This window comes from Pteronotus mesoamericanus, unplaced genomic scaffold (assembly GCF_021234165.1).
Source record: "Pteronotus mesoamericanus isolate MK-2021 breed Mesoamerican mustached bat unplaced genomic scaffold, CSHL_Meso_final contig_64, whole genome shotgun sequence".
NCBI lineage: Eukaryota > Metazoa > Chordata > Mammalia > Chiroptera > Mormoopidae > Pteronotus > Pteronotus mesoamericanus.
Window position 1 is genome coordinate 3,397,320 of NW_026555224.1, and position 15,426 is coordinate 3,412,745.

The 15,426-nt window shown below is 41.8% G+C and overlaps 1 protein-coding gene across 1 annotated transcript in view; it reads left to right on the forward strand.

Moving 5' to 3' along the window:
• COG7 (component of oligomeric golgi complex 7) overlaps positions 1-15,426 on the forward strand; it is a 77,574-nt gene that overhangs the window by 28,820 nt on the left and 33,328 nt on the right. Inside the window, exons 7-8 of the mRNA XM_054580901.1 lie at positions 11,946-12,144; positions 14,815-14,942. Of these exons, the coding sequence (XP_054436876.1) occupies positions 11,946-12,144; positions 14,815-14,942 (327 nt within the window). The remainder of the gene's footprint in view (positions 1-11,945; positions 12,145-14,814; positions 14,943-15,426) is intronic.

Sequence of the window (15,426 nt, forward strand, 5' to 3'; positions counted from 1 at the left end):
TCTGGCCCTGGACTTTTGTGTGCTGGGAGTTTCTTGATGACTGCTTCAATTTCCCCAACTGTTATCGGTCTGTTCAAGCTTTCTGTTTCTTCCTCCTTCAGTGTTGGAAGATTATACTTTTCTAAAAATTTGTCCATTTCATCCAGATTTTCAAATTTCTTGGCATATAATTGTTCATAATAGTTTCTGATGATCATTTGTATTTCTGTGGTATCAGTTGTTATTTCTCCTCTTTCATTTCTGATATTATTAATTTGGGTCCTCTCCCTTTTTTTCTTGATGAGTCTGCTCAAAGGTTTGTCCACTTTATGAATCTTTTCAAAGAACCAGCTTCTGGATTGGTTGATCCTCTGAATTGTTCTTTTTGTCTCTATGTCATTCAGTTCTGCTCTAATCTTGACTATTTCCTTCCTTCTACTTGCTCTGGGATTTATTTGTTGTTGTTTCTCCAGTTCTTCAAGTTGTAGTGTTAGGTCTTTTATTTGAAATGTTTCTATCTTTTTAAGGTAAGCCTGTATTGCTATGAACTTCCCTCTCAGGACCGCCTTTGCTGTGTCCCATAGGTTTTGGACAGTTGTCTGTTCATTTTCATTTGTTTCCAGAAATTTTTTTATTTCTTCTCTTATCTCATTATTGACCCATTCATTGTTTAAAAGTGTACTGTTCAGTCTCCATGAGTTTCCAAGTTTTTGAAGTTTCTCTTTGAGTTTGATTTCGAGTTTCAAGGCCTTGTGGTCTGAGAAAAAGTTTGGTATTATTTCAATTTTCCTGAATTTACTGAGGCTTGCTTTGTGTCCTATCATGTGGTCTATCTTTGAAAAACTGCCGTGAGCATTTGAAAAGAATGTGTATTTTTCTTCTTTGGGATGTAAGATTCTATATATGTCAGTTAAGTCTCTTTGATTCAGTGTTTCATTCAGCGCCACGATATGTTTATTAATGTTTTGTTTGGAAGATCTGTCCATTTTGGACAGTGGGGTGTTGAAATCCCCTACTATCAGTGTGTTGCTATCTATATCTTTTTTGAAGTCATCCAACAATTTCCTTATAAACTTGGGGGCTCCTATATTGGGAGCATATAAGTTTACAATGTTGATGTCTTCTTGATAGATTCTTCCTTTAAGTATGATAAAGTGCCCCTCTGGGTCTCTCTTTATGGCCTTTGCTTTGAAATCGACTTTGTCTGATACAAGTATGGCAACGCCAGCCTTTTTCTCATGTCCATTTGCTTGGAATATTATTTTCCATCCCTTTACTTTCAATCTGTGTAGGTCTTTTGCTCTGAGGTGGGTCTCTTGTAGGCAGCATATGTGTGGGTCATGTTTTCTTATCCATTCAGCTACCCTGTGTCTTTTGATTGGGGCATTTAGTCCATTCACATTGAGAGATATTACTGATAGAAACTTACTCATCTTTTCTCTTTGTACTTGTGTTCCTCTCTGTCTCATTCTTTTCCTTCATCTGCTTAAACCAGTCCCCTTAGCATATCTTGGAGTGCTGGTTTGGTAGAGATGTATTCTTTTAGCTTTCTTTTGTCTGGGAAACTCCGTATTTCTCCTTCTATTTTAATGGAGAGCCTAGCTGGGTAGAGCAGCCTTGGCTGTAGGCCCTTGCTTTTCATGGCTTGGAATATTTGTTGCCATTCCCTTCTGGCTTGGAGTGTTTCTGTTGAGAAGTCAGCTCCTAGGCGTATCGGGGCCCCCTTGTATGTTACTTTCTCCTTCTCCCTTGCTGCCTTCAGGATTCTCTCTTTGTCTTTGACATTTGCCATTTTAATGATGATGTGTCTTGGAGTGGACCTCCTTGGGTCCTTCTTGAGTGGGGTCCTCTGTGCCTCCTGGATCCATGAGAGCCTTTCTCTCCTCAAATTAGGGAAATTTTCCATCATTACTTTTTCGAGGAGGTTCTCTATTCCTTGCTCCTCTTCTTCTCCTTCTGGTATCCCTATTATACGGATATTATTGCGTTTCAGGTTGTCCTGCATTTCCCTAAATGCTTCTTCATTCTTTTTGAGCCGTTTTTCCATTTCTTGCTCTTTCTGGGAGCTTTTTTCTACCTTATCCTCCATCTCACTGATTCGATCCTCAGCTTCATCCAGCCTGCTTTGGATTCCTTCTACTGTGTTCTTCAATTCAGAAATGGTATTCTTCATATCCTCTTGTGTCTTCTTGATAGTTTCTATGTCCTTTTCCAGGCTGATATAGTTTGCTGTAAGATCCTGATAGTTTCTCTGCAGTTTCTCATAGTTCTCTTTGAGCTGGCTGAGCTCATTGAGCTTCCTTAGAACCATTGTTTTAAATTCCATATCTGATAGTTCCCTTGCCTCTATTTCATTGAGCTCTCTCTGTGGGGAGTCCCCTTTTCCACTCATTTGGGGAGAACTTCTTTTTCTTCCCATTTTTGTGAGAGTCTGTTAAGTATTTTTGTCCTTTACTTTTCTTTCTGGGCTTGCCTCTGATGATGTCAGTTGTTGACCCTATAGGGCCTTGGGTTGTTTGTTTGAGCCTTTCAGGAGTCTAATGCCTGTGTCTGACTCCTGCTTGGAGCAGCTCTGTGACCCCTTCGGTCAGGGCTGGGCTATTTTTTGGGATCTCTCTGCGCTCTCACGAGAGCTCCTTGAGCGCGTTCCCCAGCGCGGCAGGGTCCCCCACCTGCCTGGGCTCGCATGTGTTTGCCCCAGACCAGGGGGGCTTATTCGCGACCTCCCGTGCTCATCTGAACTCCCTGGCACGCGAGCTTCGCGGCACTGGTCAGTTTAGAGTCTTCTATTGTGTGTTTTCCCGGCTTTTGGCTCTTTGGGTGCGTTGCTTGCCCTCGCCAAATGGGGACTACGGAAATGGGAGGAAATCAGCTCTCCGGTTAATCCTGTTTCTGGTCTCTCCTCCAGGGACTCTGGGCAGCTCTACTTATTTTGTGGGCTGCTCCGCAATCGCGGCGGGTAGGTCAATTTATGCCTGCCCTTGCCCCTCTGTGCAATCCCTCGCAGGCCGTATGGGTGCCAGTCTGTGTGAGGCCTTGCCGGCAGGTGCAAGCGTTCGCCAGCCCGCGTGGGTCACACACACGCTCGCCAACCCTCGCCAGTCACTCGGCGCAAGTGTGCGCGCCTGCTCTGGGTGTTTTGGGGGTGTCTATGTTTGCTTTTCGGCTTTTGGCTCTTTGGGGGTGTGGCCTCTTCTCGCGCAATGGAGACTTCGGCAAGGAGAAGGAGTCAGGACTCCCCGGTTCCTCCTCCCGTTCTTTCCCCAATGCCTCCATTTCTAGTCTCCCCTCAGGGGCCTCTGGGCAGTTCTGTGACCCCTTCGGCTGAGGATCCAACCCCTGTGCGGACTGCGTTTCAATCGCAGGCAGTCTGGTTCATGCGCGCCCCGCTTCTGCCTCTTTGGGGTCGCGCCTTTCCAGCCCACAATGGAGACTACCGAACGGGGAGGGAGTCGGGACTCCCCGGTTCCTCCTCCCGTTCTTTCCCCAACGCCACTGTCTCCAGTCTCTCCTCAAGGCTCTCCCAGACAGTCTGCACTCAGCCCCGCAGGTCACACGCGCACAAGCTGTGTGCGGAGCGCACAAAAGGCAGGTTAATTGATTCCCTTATGCCTGAGCGAGATGGTAGCTGCAGAGCGGGAAGTGCGTTATCACCCGGGCTCCACCGGCCGCAGAGTCAGTTCTCTTCACAAAGTTTTCCTCACCAGTCTTTTCCCAGGCACCAGCCCACCCTGCTGCCGCCTGTACCCAGCGATCAAGGAGGGTGGCTGCCGCTGCAACTTTTGCGTTTGCCCTTTAAATGTCTTTTTGCATCCCCAGCCACCTGTCTCTGGCAGAGAGTGCCCCTAAGCTTTTTGGGGTTGTGTTTTGTCTGTATTTTCTCGGCTTTAGCGGCTGTAGTTTAGGGGTTCCTGTTTATGATTCAGACCCCGTTCTTCCCGGGGGGACGCTAACTGGCCGTTTCAATGTCCCTCTGGTGCCAGTGCCCGTGCGCACCCAGCCCACCCTCTCGAGCCTCCACCGCAATTCTCACCCGTTGGGATGTGTGAGAGTCGAATCCGCTGTCCGCGGCACCAAGGCTCCTCTCCCACTATGGCTCCACTGCTTTCCAGGTGATTACTCCATTATTTAGTTGCAATTCCAGTTTGGTTTTGGGAGGAGGTCAGCGTGACTCCCTTTCACTCCTCCGCCATCTTTTTTCTCTCCAATCTAAGGAATTTTAAAAGAAAATAGAACTAATATTTTTCATGACCTGAAGTAAAATATTCAAACTCAGAATATTTACTATAAAGTAAATATTGACAATATGATTATATTAAACATTTAACTATAGTAATATACATATAAAAAAAGTTAAAAGACAAGGAATAGAGTAGAAAAGTATTTGCAATACATCTAAAGCATGGTTAATAGTTTTATTTTTGGGAGAGGTGGAAAGTTCTACAAACCTTTAATCAATAAATGGATAAAGAATACCAAAAAGTCATTTAAAGCTTTTTTTAAAAAAAAATAGAAATAGGCAAGAAATATACTAAAACAGGTTTAGTTTCAATGAATAGTAAAATAACATCATTGTCACAATCAGATGAATGAGTATTAAAAATATTGGTAATATCAAGTATTGACAACTCTGAAAGGAACTGGGTATTCATAGAAACTTTTTCTTCATCTTAAAGCAGTCCCTTTAGCATAATTTGCAGTGCTGGTTTGGTGGAGGTGCATTCTTTTAGCCTTCTTTTGTCTGGGAAACTCCTTATTTCGTCTTCTGTTTTATTTGAGAGCCTTGCTGGGTAGAGCAGTTTTGGTTGCAGACCTTTGCTTTTCATGCCTTGGAATATTTCTTGCCATTCCCTTCTGGCTTGCAGTGTTTCTGTTGAGAAATCAGCTGCTAGCCGTATTGGGGCTCCCTTATATGTTACTACCTCTTCTCTCTTGCTTGCTTTAGGATTCTCTCTTTGTCTTTGATGTTTCCATTTTAACGATGATGCGTCTTGGAGTGGGCCTCATTTGGTTCCTCTTGAATGGGACCCTTTGTGCTTCCTGGACTTGTGTGACTTCTTCTCTCCTCCAACTAGGGAAGTTTTCCATCATTACTTTTTCAAACAGGATCTCTATCCCTTTGTCATCCTCTTCTCCTTCTGGTATCCCTATTATACGGATGTTACTATGTTTCAGGTTGTTCTGCATTTCTCTAACTGCCTCTTCATCCTTTTTGTCTTTTTTCATTTTCTTGCTCTTTCTGGGAGCTCTTTTCTACCTTGTCCTCCAGCTCACTGATTCGTTTCTCAGCTTCATCTAGCCTACTTTTGATTCCTTCTACTGTGTCTTCAATTCAGAAATTGTATTCTTCATTTCCTCTTGTCTCTTATTGATGGTTTCTATGTCCTTTTTCATGCTGATATAGTTTGCAGTAAGTTCCTTGTAGTTTCCCTGTAGTTTTTGGTAATTCTCTCTGAGCTCACTGAGCTCATTGAGCTTCCTTGGAACCGTTATTTTGTACTCAATATCTGATAGTTGACATGCCTCTATTTCATTTATTTCTCTTTCTGGGGATTCCTCCTTTCCCTTCGAGTGGGGCGTATTTCTTTTATCTTCCTATTATTTGTAAGACCTTCTCTTTTGCCTCTGATTCTTAAGTTGATCTGTCTTGATTTCCTTACTTTGTGGTGTGAATTTCTATGGTTGGAGACCGCTGTTTTTACTTTCTGGATCTGCCTCTGATGATGTCAGATGTTGACCCTGTCTGACCTTAGGCAGTCTGTTTGAGACTTCCAGTAATCAACTGTTTGTGGCTTTCTCCTTCAGCTGTTAATCTATTCACTCTGCACTCAGCAGGCAGCTTAGACAGCACAGGGCGGGGTGGAATCCCACCTGGGGATGAGGCTTTTGGGTCCTTTGATGCTGGTGCTGCTCAGGGGAGTGGTCTCTGCCTGACCAAGATGGCTGCTGCCACATGGGGGATGAGTCAGCACCGAGATCCCGCCAGCTACTCACTCAGTTCTCTCCCCAAAGCCTCCTTCCCCAGTGTCTCCTCAGGCGTCTCTCGCCCACTCTGCCCTACCTTTGCCAGGGACCAGGGTGAGTGGCTGCAAGTAAAAATTTATACGTTGGTCCTTTAAACAGTTCTTTGCGTCTCCAGCCGCCTGTCTCTGGCAGAGAGCAACCCTGCCGCTTTTCGCAGCTGGCTGTTTTCTGTGTACTTTTTGGGCTCTGGTGCTGTGGGGTAGAGAGCCCTGGTTTTGGTTTAGACCCCGCTCTGCTCAGGGGGATCCAACAGGCCGTTTCAATATCCTGCTGCTGCCGCCTGTGGGTGCCCCGCCCACCTTCTCAGGTCTGTACTGCACTCCTTACCAGTTAGATTGCGCTAAAGCCGATTCTTCTGTCTCTGAGGTGACAAGGCTCCTCTCTCGCTATTGTTCAGTTGTTTGTTCCAGGTGATTTCTCCACAACTTAGTTTTAATTTCAGGTTGGTCCTGGGAGGAGGTCAGTGTGACTTAAACTTGCTCCTCCGCTGTCTTAATTCTCTAAAATGTAAATTTTTAGTAAGATCCTCACCTGAGGACTTGCTTGTTGATTATAGAGAGAAGGGAAAGGAGGGAGGGAGAGAGGGAGAGAAACATCAATGTGAGAGAGAAACATTGATCAGCTACCTGTCCTATGCACCCCAACCAGGGATTGAACCCACAACCTAGACATGTGCCCTGACCAGGAATTGAGCCCATGACCTTTTGGTGTATGGGATGATGCTCCACCCAACTGTGCCATACCAGCCAGGGCAAACTTTTAAAACTGATGTTGTCCAATTTAAATATTTTTTCTTTTGTTGTCTATGTTTGTGATGTCGTACTTAAGAAACTATTGCTAAATCCAAAGTCAGCCCTGGCGGGTGTGGCTTAGTGGATTGAATGCTGGCCTGTGAATTCAAAGGTTACAGGTTCCTTTCCCAGTCAGAGCACATGCCTGGGTTGTGGGCAAGGTCCCAAGCTGAGGGCGTTCAAGAGACAACTGATAGATGTTTCTCTCACACATTGATGTTTCTCTCGTCTTGCTCCCTCCCTTCCCCCACTCTAAAATATAAATAAAATTAAAAAAATTAATACAGAAATAAATCCAAGGTCATAAGAATTTTTCCCTGTTGCCTTTAATTTTCTGCTCTTAATGTTTTGAGTTAATTTTTTAAATATTTTGTTAGGTAAGGACCCACCTTCCTTCATTTGCATGTGGATATCCAGTTTTCTGAGCACTGTTTGTTGATACACATGTCCTTTCCCCTATTGAATGGTTTTGGCACCCTTGTTTAAAATCATTTAACCACTTATATGAAGGTTTATTTCTGGGCTTTCTGTTCTGTTCCATTTGTCTATATATTTATTCTTATGCCAGTACCACATTGTTTTGATTATTGGAGCTTTGTAGTAAGTTTTGAAATGAGGAAATAGGAGAATGCCAACTCTGTTCTATATCAAGATTGTTTCGTTATTTAGTGTCCCTTGAAATTCCATATGAATTTTAAGATGGGCTTTTTAAAAAAAGTATATTTTTTGGATTATGCTATTACAGCTGTCCCTGTCCTTTACTCCCCTTCACACCCTGCTGCCTGTACCCCATTCCCACCAGCATTCCCCTCCTCTTAGTTCATGTCCATGGGTCATACATATAAGTTCTTTGGCTCCTCCTTTTTCTATACTGTTCTTAACCTCCTCCTATTTTGTACCTACCAATTATACTTCTTATTCCCTGTATCTTTTACCCCTTTCACAGCCTATTTCCCGACCACCTCCCACCCGTCCCTGCCACCCGCTGATCTTCCTCCATGTGATCTCCATTTCTGTGATTCTTTTCCTGTTCTAGTTGTTTGCTTAGTTTGTTTTTGTTTTTAGGTTCAGTGGTTGATAGTTGTGAGTTTGTTGTCATTCTATTGTTCCTAGTTTTGATCTTCTTTTTCTTAGGTAAGTCCCTTTAACATTTCATACAATAAGGGCTTGGTGATGATGAACTCCTTTAACTTGACCTTATCTGGGAAGCACTTTATCTGCCCGTCCATTGTGAATGATAGCTCTGCTGGATAAAGTAATCTTGGATGTAGGGCCTTGCTTTTCATGACTTTGAATACTTCTTTCCAGCCCCTTCTTGCCTGCAAGGTTTCTTTTGAGAAATCAGCTGATAGTCTTATGGGAACTCCCTTGTAGGTAACACCCTCCTTTTCTCTTGCTGCTTTTAAGATTCTCTCCTTATCTTTAATCTTGAGTAATTTAAATGTGTCTTGGAGTGTGCCTCTTTGGGTCCAACTTTTTTGGGACTCTCTGAGCTTCCTGGACTCGCATGTGTATTTCCTTTTCCAGATTGGGGAAGTTTTCCTTCATTATTTGTTCAAATAAGGTTTCAATTTCTTGCTCTTCTTCCTCTTCGTCTGGCACCCCTGTGATCTGGATGTTGGAACGTTTAAAGTTGTCCTGGAGGTTCCTCACCCTCTCCTCATTTTTTCGAATTCTTGTTTCCTCATTCTCTTCTGGTTGAATGTTTATTTCTTCCTTCTGTTTCAAATCAGTGATTTGAGTCCTGGTTTCCTTCCCTTCACTGATGTTTCCCTATATATTTTTCTTTATTTCAGTTTGTATAGGCTTTACTCCTTCCTTTATTTTGTGACCGTACTCAAACATTTCTGTGAGCATCCAGATTACCAGTGTTTTGAACTCTGCATCTGATAGGTTGGCCCTCTCCTTGTCACTTAGTTCTTTTTCTGGAGTTTTGATCTATTCTTTATTGGGCCATATTTCTTTGTCTTGGCTTACCTGTTATGTTGTAATGGACAGAGCAACCCACCTCGCTGTGTTGTGGCGCTGTATGTGCGGGAGGTGTCAGAAAGGGAACAATGCCGATTGCTTGGCTCTCACCCTGCTTTGAAGAGACTGGAATTTTCTCCCACCACTGCAACCCCTACAGGTTTTTACAGTCAAAGGTTCTAGGCTTTATTTTCCTTGCACGGGAACCCTGGGCTACCCAGTCTGTCTCGCTCCCCAGTTGTTCCCCTGGTTTATCTGCACCCAAATGTGGGACTGTCAGGTCTGCCAGCTGCTGCCTTGCTGTGTGTCTTCTTCATCCTGGCTGCCCATCTCTGCCCCTCCTACCAGTCTGGATGAATGCTGCTTCTTTAACTCCTTAGTTGTTGGACTCCCATAGAGTTCAATTTTCTGACAGTTCGTGTTGTTTTTTGTTTTTAAATCAGTTTCCTTCTTTTGGTTTTGTGAGGAGGCAAAGTGTATCTACCTGCACCTCCACCTTGGCTGGATCTCAAGATGGGCTTTTTCTTTTCTCTGGAAAACATTGTTGGGATTTTAACAGATCGCATTGAATCTGTACATCACTATGAGTAGTATTACCTTCTTAACAATAATAAATCTTATAATTTATGAACATGGAATGCTTTCCATTTTATATGTATGTTCATTAATTTCAGGAGTGTTTTGTTATTTTTGGTGTACAAGTATTTTAGCTCTCCAGCTATGTTTATTTCCAAGTATTCTTTTTTGTTTTTACAGTAAATGGATTTGTTTTCATAATTTTCTTTTCAGATTGTTCATTGTTAGTGTACAGAAGCACAACTGATTTTTAAAAATTTTTATTTATTGATTTTAGAGAGAGAGGGAGGGAGACAGGAAAAAAATAATCGATTTGTTATTCTGCTTATTTATGCATTCATTGGTCACTTCTTGGGTGTGCCCTGACCTGACCCAAGATTGAACCCCCAACTTTGGCCTATCAAGTGTATCAGGGTGATGCTCTAACCAAGTGAGCTACCTCATCAAGTCCTCAAACTATTTATTTATTTATTTATTTACTTACTTACTTATTTATTTTAGAGAGAGTGAGAGACCTTGATCTGTTGTTCCACTCATTTATACATTCATTGGTTTACTCCTGCGTGTGCCCAGGGATTGAACCCACAACATTGGCTTATTGGGACAGGGCTCCAGCTGACTGAATTACCTGCCCAGGGCTCACAATTGAGTTTGGATATTCATTTTATTACCTGTATTTTCGCTGAATTTGTTTATTCTTTTAATAAGTTTTTTGTGAATTTTTTAAGATATTCTGCTTTTAAGATTGTTATTTTTGAACAGAGATACCTTTATTTCTTCCTTTCCAATTTGGTTGCCTTTTATTTCTTTGTGTTGTCAAATTTCTCTGGCAAAAGTGGACATTCTTATTTTGTTCTTGATCTTAGGGGAAAAGCTGGGAAGGGGGTTTCATAAATGATCTTTTCATATTGAGATAGTTCCTTTCTATTGCTCAATTATTGAGTTGTTTAAATCATGAAATGGTGTTGAATTTTGTCAAATGCTTTTTCTGCATTGAGATTATTATGTTTTTCTTTATTCTGTTAATGTGCTATATTGTATTGTATATTTTCAACTATCCTTGCATTCTAGGGGTCAGTTTTCACTTTGTCATGAAGTGTAATTCCTTTCATGTGCTGCAGAATTTGGTTTACTGGTATTTAAGATTTTTGTATGTATAATCAAAAGGTATATTGTTATATAATTTTCCTGTAAGTTAATGTCCATTTCATCAAAGTTAATTTGTTGGCCTACAATTATTCATAATATTCTCATAATCCTTTTTATTTCTGTAAAATTGGTAGTATCCCCTCTTTTATGTCTGATTTTATTAGAGTCTTCTCTTTTTTCTTAGTCATTCTAGATAAAGGTTTGCCAATTTTCTTAATCTTTTTAAAGAACCAACTTCTAGTTTTGTTGATTTTTAAATTGGTTTTTCTATTCTTTTTTGTCTCTGCTCTAATCTTTATTGTTTTTGTTCATTTGCTATTGTTGTGTTTAGTTTCTTCTATTTCTAATTCCTTAATGTGTACAGTGAGGCTACTGATTTGAGATATTTCTTTTTTGATGTCTGCATCTACAGCTATAGATTTCCCTTTTAGTGCTGCTTTTGCTGCATTCCCTAAGTTTTGCTATGTAATGTTTTCATTTTCATTCATCTAAAGGTATTTTCTAATAAAGTTTTTAATATATTGATTTTATGGTTTTTGAGCTTAAATCTTTTTCTGGCCTTATTGTTGCATAAGAAAAATCTTATATCTTGCTTCATGTTTGTGCATATTTAAATTTTTATAATAAAAAAGCATTTAATCATCAGTGGGGGTCTGTGAGAATGCCCTGCTAAATTTACTGTGCATATGATTCAAGTTTTTTCCAAGATATTTATTGTCTATAGAATGGGCAAAAGCCTCAGTGAATAAGTGAATCTATGATGTAAAAGGCCCTGGATACACTATTTCTGGTGGTCCTTACCTTTACTGAAGATCTATGTTAAGAGGAGAGGGGTAGCTATGAGGCTGGCCTGCAAATCTGCTTAAAGGTTCTCCAGCTCTGATTCAGTGAATTGCTCTTCTTTAATTCTGTTTTGTTCCTTCCCTTCAAATTCCTCCCAATTTCTGCATCGTCATCTTCACAGTCCTCTCTCTAGCCAGTTTTTGGTGATCACACAGGTGTGTCCAGCCGGGCCACATGCATCCCAGAATGGCTATGAATGCGGCTCAACACAAAATCATAAATTTACTTAAAACATTGTGAGATTTTTTTTGTTGTTGTTATTACGTGTCACAGTGTATTTAATGTGTGGCCCAAGACAACTCTTCTTCTTCCAGTGTGGCCCAGAGACTCCAAAAAATTAGACACCCCTGAATTCTAAATATTGCATTTTATAGACTGGAAAAAGTTCAGCACTTCGGGCCAGTGATAGACATGAAGTAGCTAATTTTTCTGGACAAGTTGCAAGTCCTGCCTGTTCACTTGGCTTTTTGAGCATGTTCACCTTAGCCATGAGAAAAACTTGAGGCTCATAGCTTTTGATTAGACCACTTGGAGTGATCCAGGAGATTGGTTCTTTAGAAGGTATGCACCCATTTGATCACATGTGCTAATGCACATACCCCTCTCCCACTGCAGGTTTTCAAGAACCCCTGCGAGGTGGTGACTGTGCTGCTGATTCAGACCCTGGGGGATTTGACACCCTCTCTGCCCATGTGCCTTGCCTCCAGTGTCGAGCGGGCGGGGCCTGAGCTGGAGCTCCCCAAGCTGCTGGAGTTGTACGCCACCACCGCCCACTTTGCCAAGGGGCTGGAGATGGCACTGCTTCCCCACTCACGTAAACATATCTCTGTCTCTGGCTTGTCTTTACTCACTGTTGTTGAAGCTTTTGAGGTCTGGGTTGGTTTGCCTTTTCAGGTGCCTGATTTTACAGAAATGGAAGGTGTCGCTGTTCCCCTCAATGGATATGATAACCTTTTCTCTGAAAACATTACCATTATGGAAGTAGTCGCTGCTTAATATACTTACCTAACAGCAGTGCTGCCTTGGTGCTTTATACATTCTGGGGAAGAGATAGAACCTTCTGCAGGGCCTTAGAAGGTACAGAGGCAGGTAGACATTAGAGGCTGCCAGTTGGCCATGGTTACTTTGGGAACATAGTGTCCTCTTTTAAGTCATCATTTAACCTCAGGCAATTCAACCTGAAAGTTAAGTTCCAGAAAACAAATTGGTTAGAAGAACTTTTTGGTGTGGCAACAATTTTTGAGGATAAGGGTGCCGTGTCTGGACTGAAGATGGCCACAGGGAGAATGGGCATCCCACACCGCCACCTGAGAGCTGAGCACTCCTGGCCCCCATTTGGGCACATGATACCCTGGGGTCTGTGTTTCCCCAACTCTCCATCTGTGCTAAAAGCATCATCAGCTTCTAAGTAACACAGACCTCATGATGCATACTGCTGTCAGATCAGGAAATAGCTCCAGGAAGGTCTTGTTCTGCCATGAGTGGCTGCTGTGTCACCAGCTTAGCTTATTTACTAGTTATTCTTCTTAATTACACTTGCATATAATTACCTTGGACATTCCACGGAATATGTTTGTTGTTCAGGCTTCTGGTGATTCACAGGTGTTTTTGTCACACTCGGTGGTCAAGCCTTGGTTGTGGGAAAGGCACAGCGGCTATGGCAGCTTCCAGGGGATGGGGTGCCCTTCCAAGTGGCCAGAGGGTGTGGAGGCCATGCATCCTGTAAGAGCAGAGTGGGATGAAGGTGCTCCAGAGGCAGGTTACCTTCCTCTCCCTGACAGTATTAAAGAGTCAGATATACAAGTGCTTTGTTAGTCAGATATAGTGGTTAAGATTTTTAATGATTCCCATTGCTATAGTCAAAAAGGTGTTTTTTTAAAAAGATTTTATTTATTTATTTTCAGAGAGAGAAGAAGGGAGGGAGAAAGAGAGGGAGGAAAAACATTGATGTGCGAGAGGAACATCAATCTGTTGCCTCTCATGTGCCCCCAACCTGGGTCCTGGCCTGCAACCCAGGCATGTGCCCTGACAGGAAATTGAACTGGCAACCTTTTGGCTCACAGGCCAGCACCCAGTCCACTGAGCCACACCAGACAGGGGTCAAAAAAGTATTTTTTAAAATTTAAAAATACTTTGGAAACACTTAAAAAAATAAAAAAGAATAAAAATGAGCCTCATCACTTGGAGAGAGTCACTGCAACATTCTGTATTTCCTCCCAGTAATTCAAATATAAATACACATTTTTAATAAATACATATATATACTTTATATGTATACACATACATATGTACATATTTTAAAATACTGGTGTATACAATCTTATATTCTCTTTTTTGCTTAAAATAATAATGAGAATTTTGTGTGATTAAATGTTTAATGACCACTTTATCAGTTACTGTAATTTTTTGTCATTCTTGGAATAGTTTGTGTCAAAAGCAAGAAAGCACCTAAGGACTGGTAGGGACATATCAAAAAGATATAGGCGCCAATCTCAAGGAGCAACCACTGACCAGATTTGCAATAATTTTAACATTAAAATGAATAATAACAATAATGAATGAAAACACAAAACATAAAAAAGAATTTATGAGTTCACAGTGATATTAAAAAGAGAGAAAGAAAGGGAAATCTTTTCTTTACAAAAGAATACCAGAATATAGATGTAGCAGGAATGAGAAAATCAGGAAATCACCATTTATTGTCAGTAAAGTTAAAGTTTATTCAGGTAAAGATTATCAATTGATGTCAAAGTCACTGGGTATATGTTCAACTGAAAGTTGAATTGCTGTGTCATAAAATATGCCTGTCTAAATTTTTAAAATACTTTATTTATTGATTTCTAAGGCGAGGGGGAGAAAGAGAAAGCGAGAGAAAAATTGCTTTGCTGTTCCACTTATTTATGCATTCATTGGTTGTTTCTTGTATGTGCCCTGACAGGGGATCGAACCCATACCCTTGGCATATCGGGATGGTGCTCTAACCAACTGGGCCAGGGCCCGCCCATTTAAATTTTGATACAAAGTTTAAAATTTTTATGTCGTTGACTTTTGGGAATGCCTAGTGCGTGGGTATCCTGTTCCTATAAAGTCCTGGAAAACTGTTTTCCTGCAGAGCCTTTTTCTCTGTGTCAGTGCTTGAACTTGATTGATGAGTCATTATTTGAAGGGCTCCATTTTTTTTCTTTTTTACTTTAAGAAATATTTCATTTTTTAATTAGAGTATGAAGAGGTTCTTAACTACAATGGGTTGTGGGATATAGGGGCTGGGTGTCTTTAATAGTGCTTTTGACAAATAATATACAAAGTCCAAATGTATCAAGATATTGATGGAAGTGATTGTTACAGCTTCCATGAACAGTAAAAGCAGGCTAATGTAGTCACCCTGAGAGACATGGGAAAGCCCCAGTACCTGTCCCCTGCCGTTTTCCAGAACTAATTTCTGACTCTGTGTTCATTATTGCCTCTCATTTATGGTTCCCTAAAGATGAGCACAACCTGGCGAAAGTTGTGGAGCTGGTGAGCACCGTGTACAGTCCATACAAACCCTACCAGCTCAAGTACGGTGACATGGAAACCAGAAACCTCCTCATCCAGATCAGCATGGTGCCTCTGGTAATGTCTGACACCGCGCCTGGTCACTCAGTGGTCAGTTTGTCTGCTGAGCAGAGGGTTGGGATGATGTGCACCAGAGAAGGTGTGAGGTGGCCTCGGGTATGCATGGAGTGGGAACAGGTGTTCAAAACCCGGCTCTAAGGGCCTCGGGGGCCCTTGTGGACCAAATATAAAATGTGACCACAGATGTGCTCACAATTTTCTGCTTAAAATCACCAATAAAAGTCTAGCTGAATAAGTTTCCATCTGATGAGGATAAGTTGATTGTCTTCCTGATTTAATAATTTCTTTTTGGGGGACAGTCTTTTGTTTGAGACAGTTAAGCCAAGGAGCGCAGCAGCTGGGCACTTATGGACAGGGCTCCAGGAACAGGTCTGCCGTCCGGGTACTGGAGGGGAAGAGAATTCATGTCCAGGGCAGATGTTAAGCTTGTCTGGCATGAGGTGAGTTGACATGTAGGAATAGATCTTAGGGTAGTTAAATC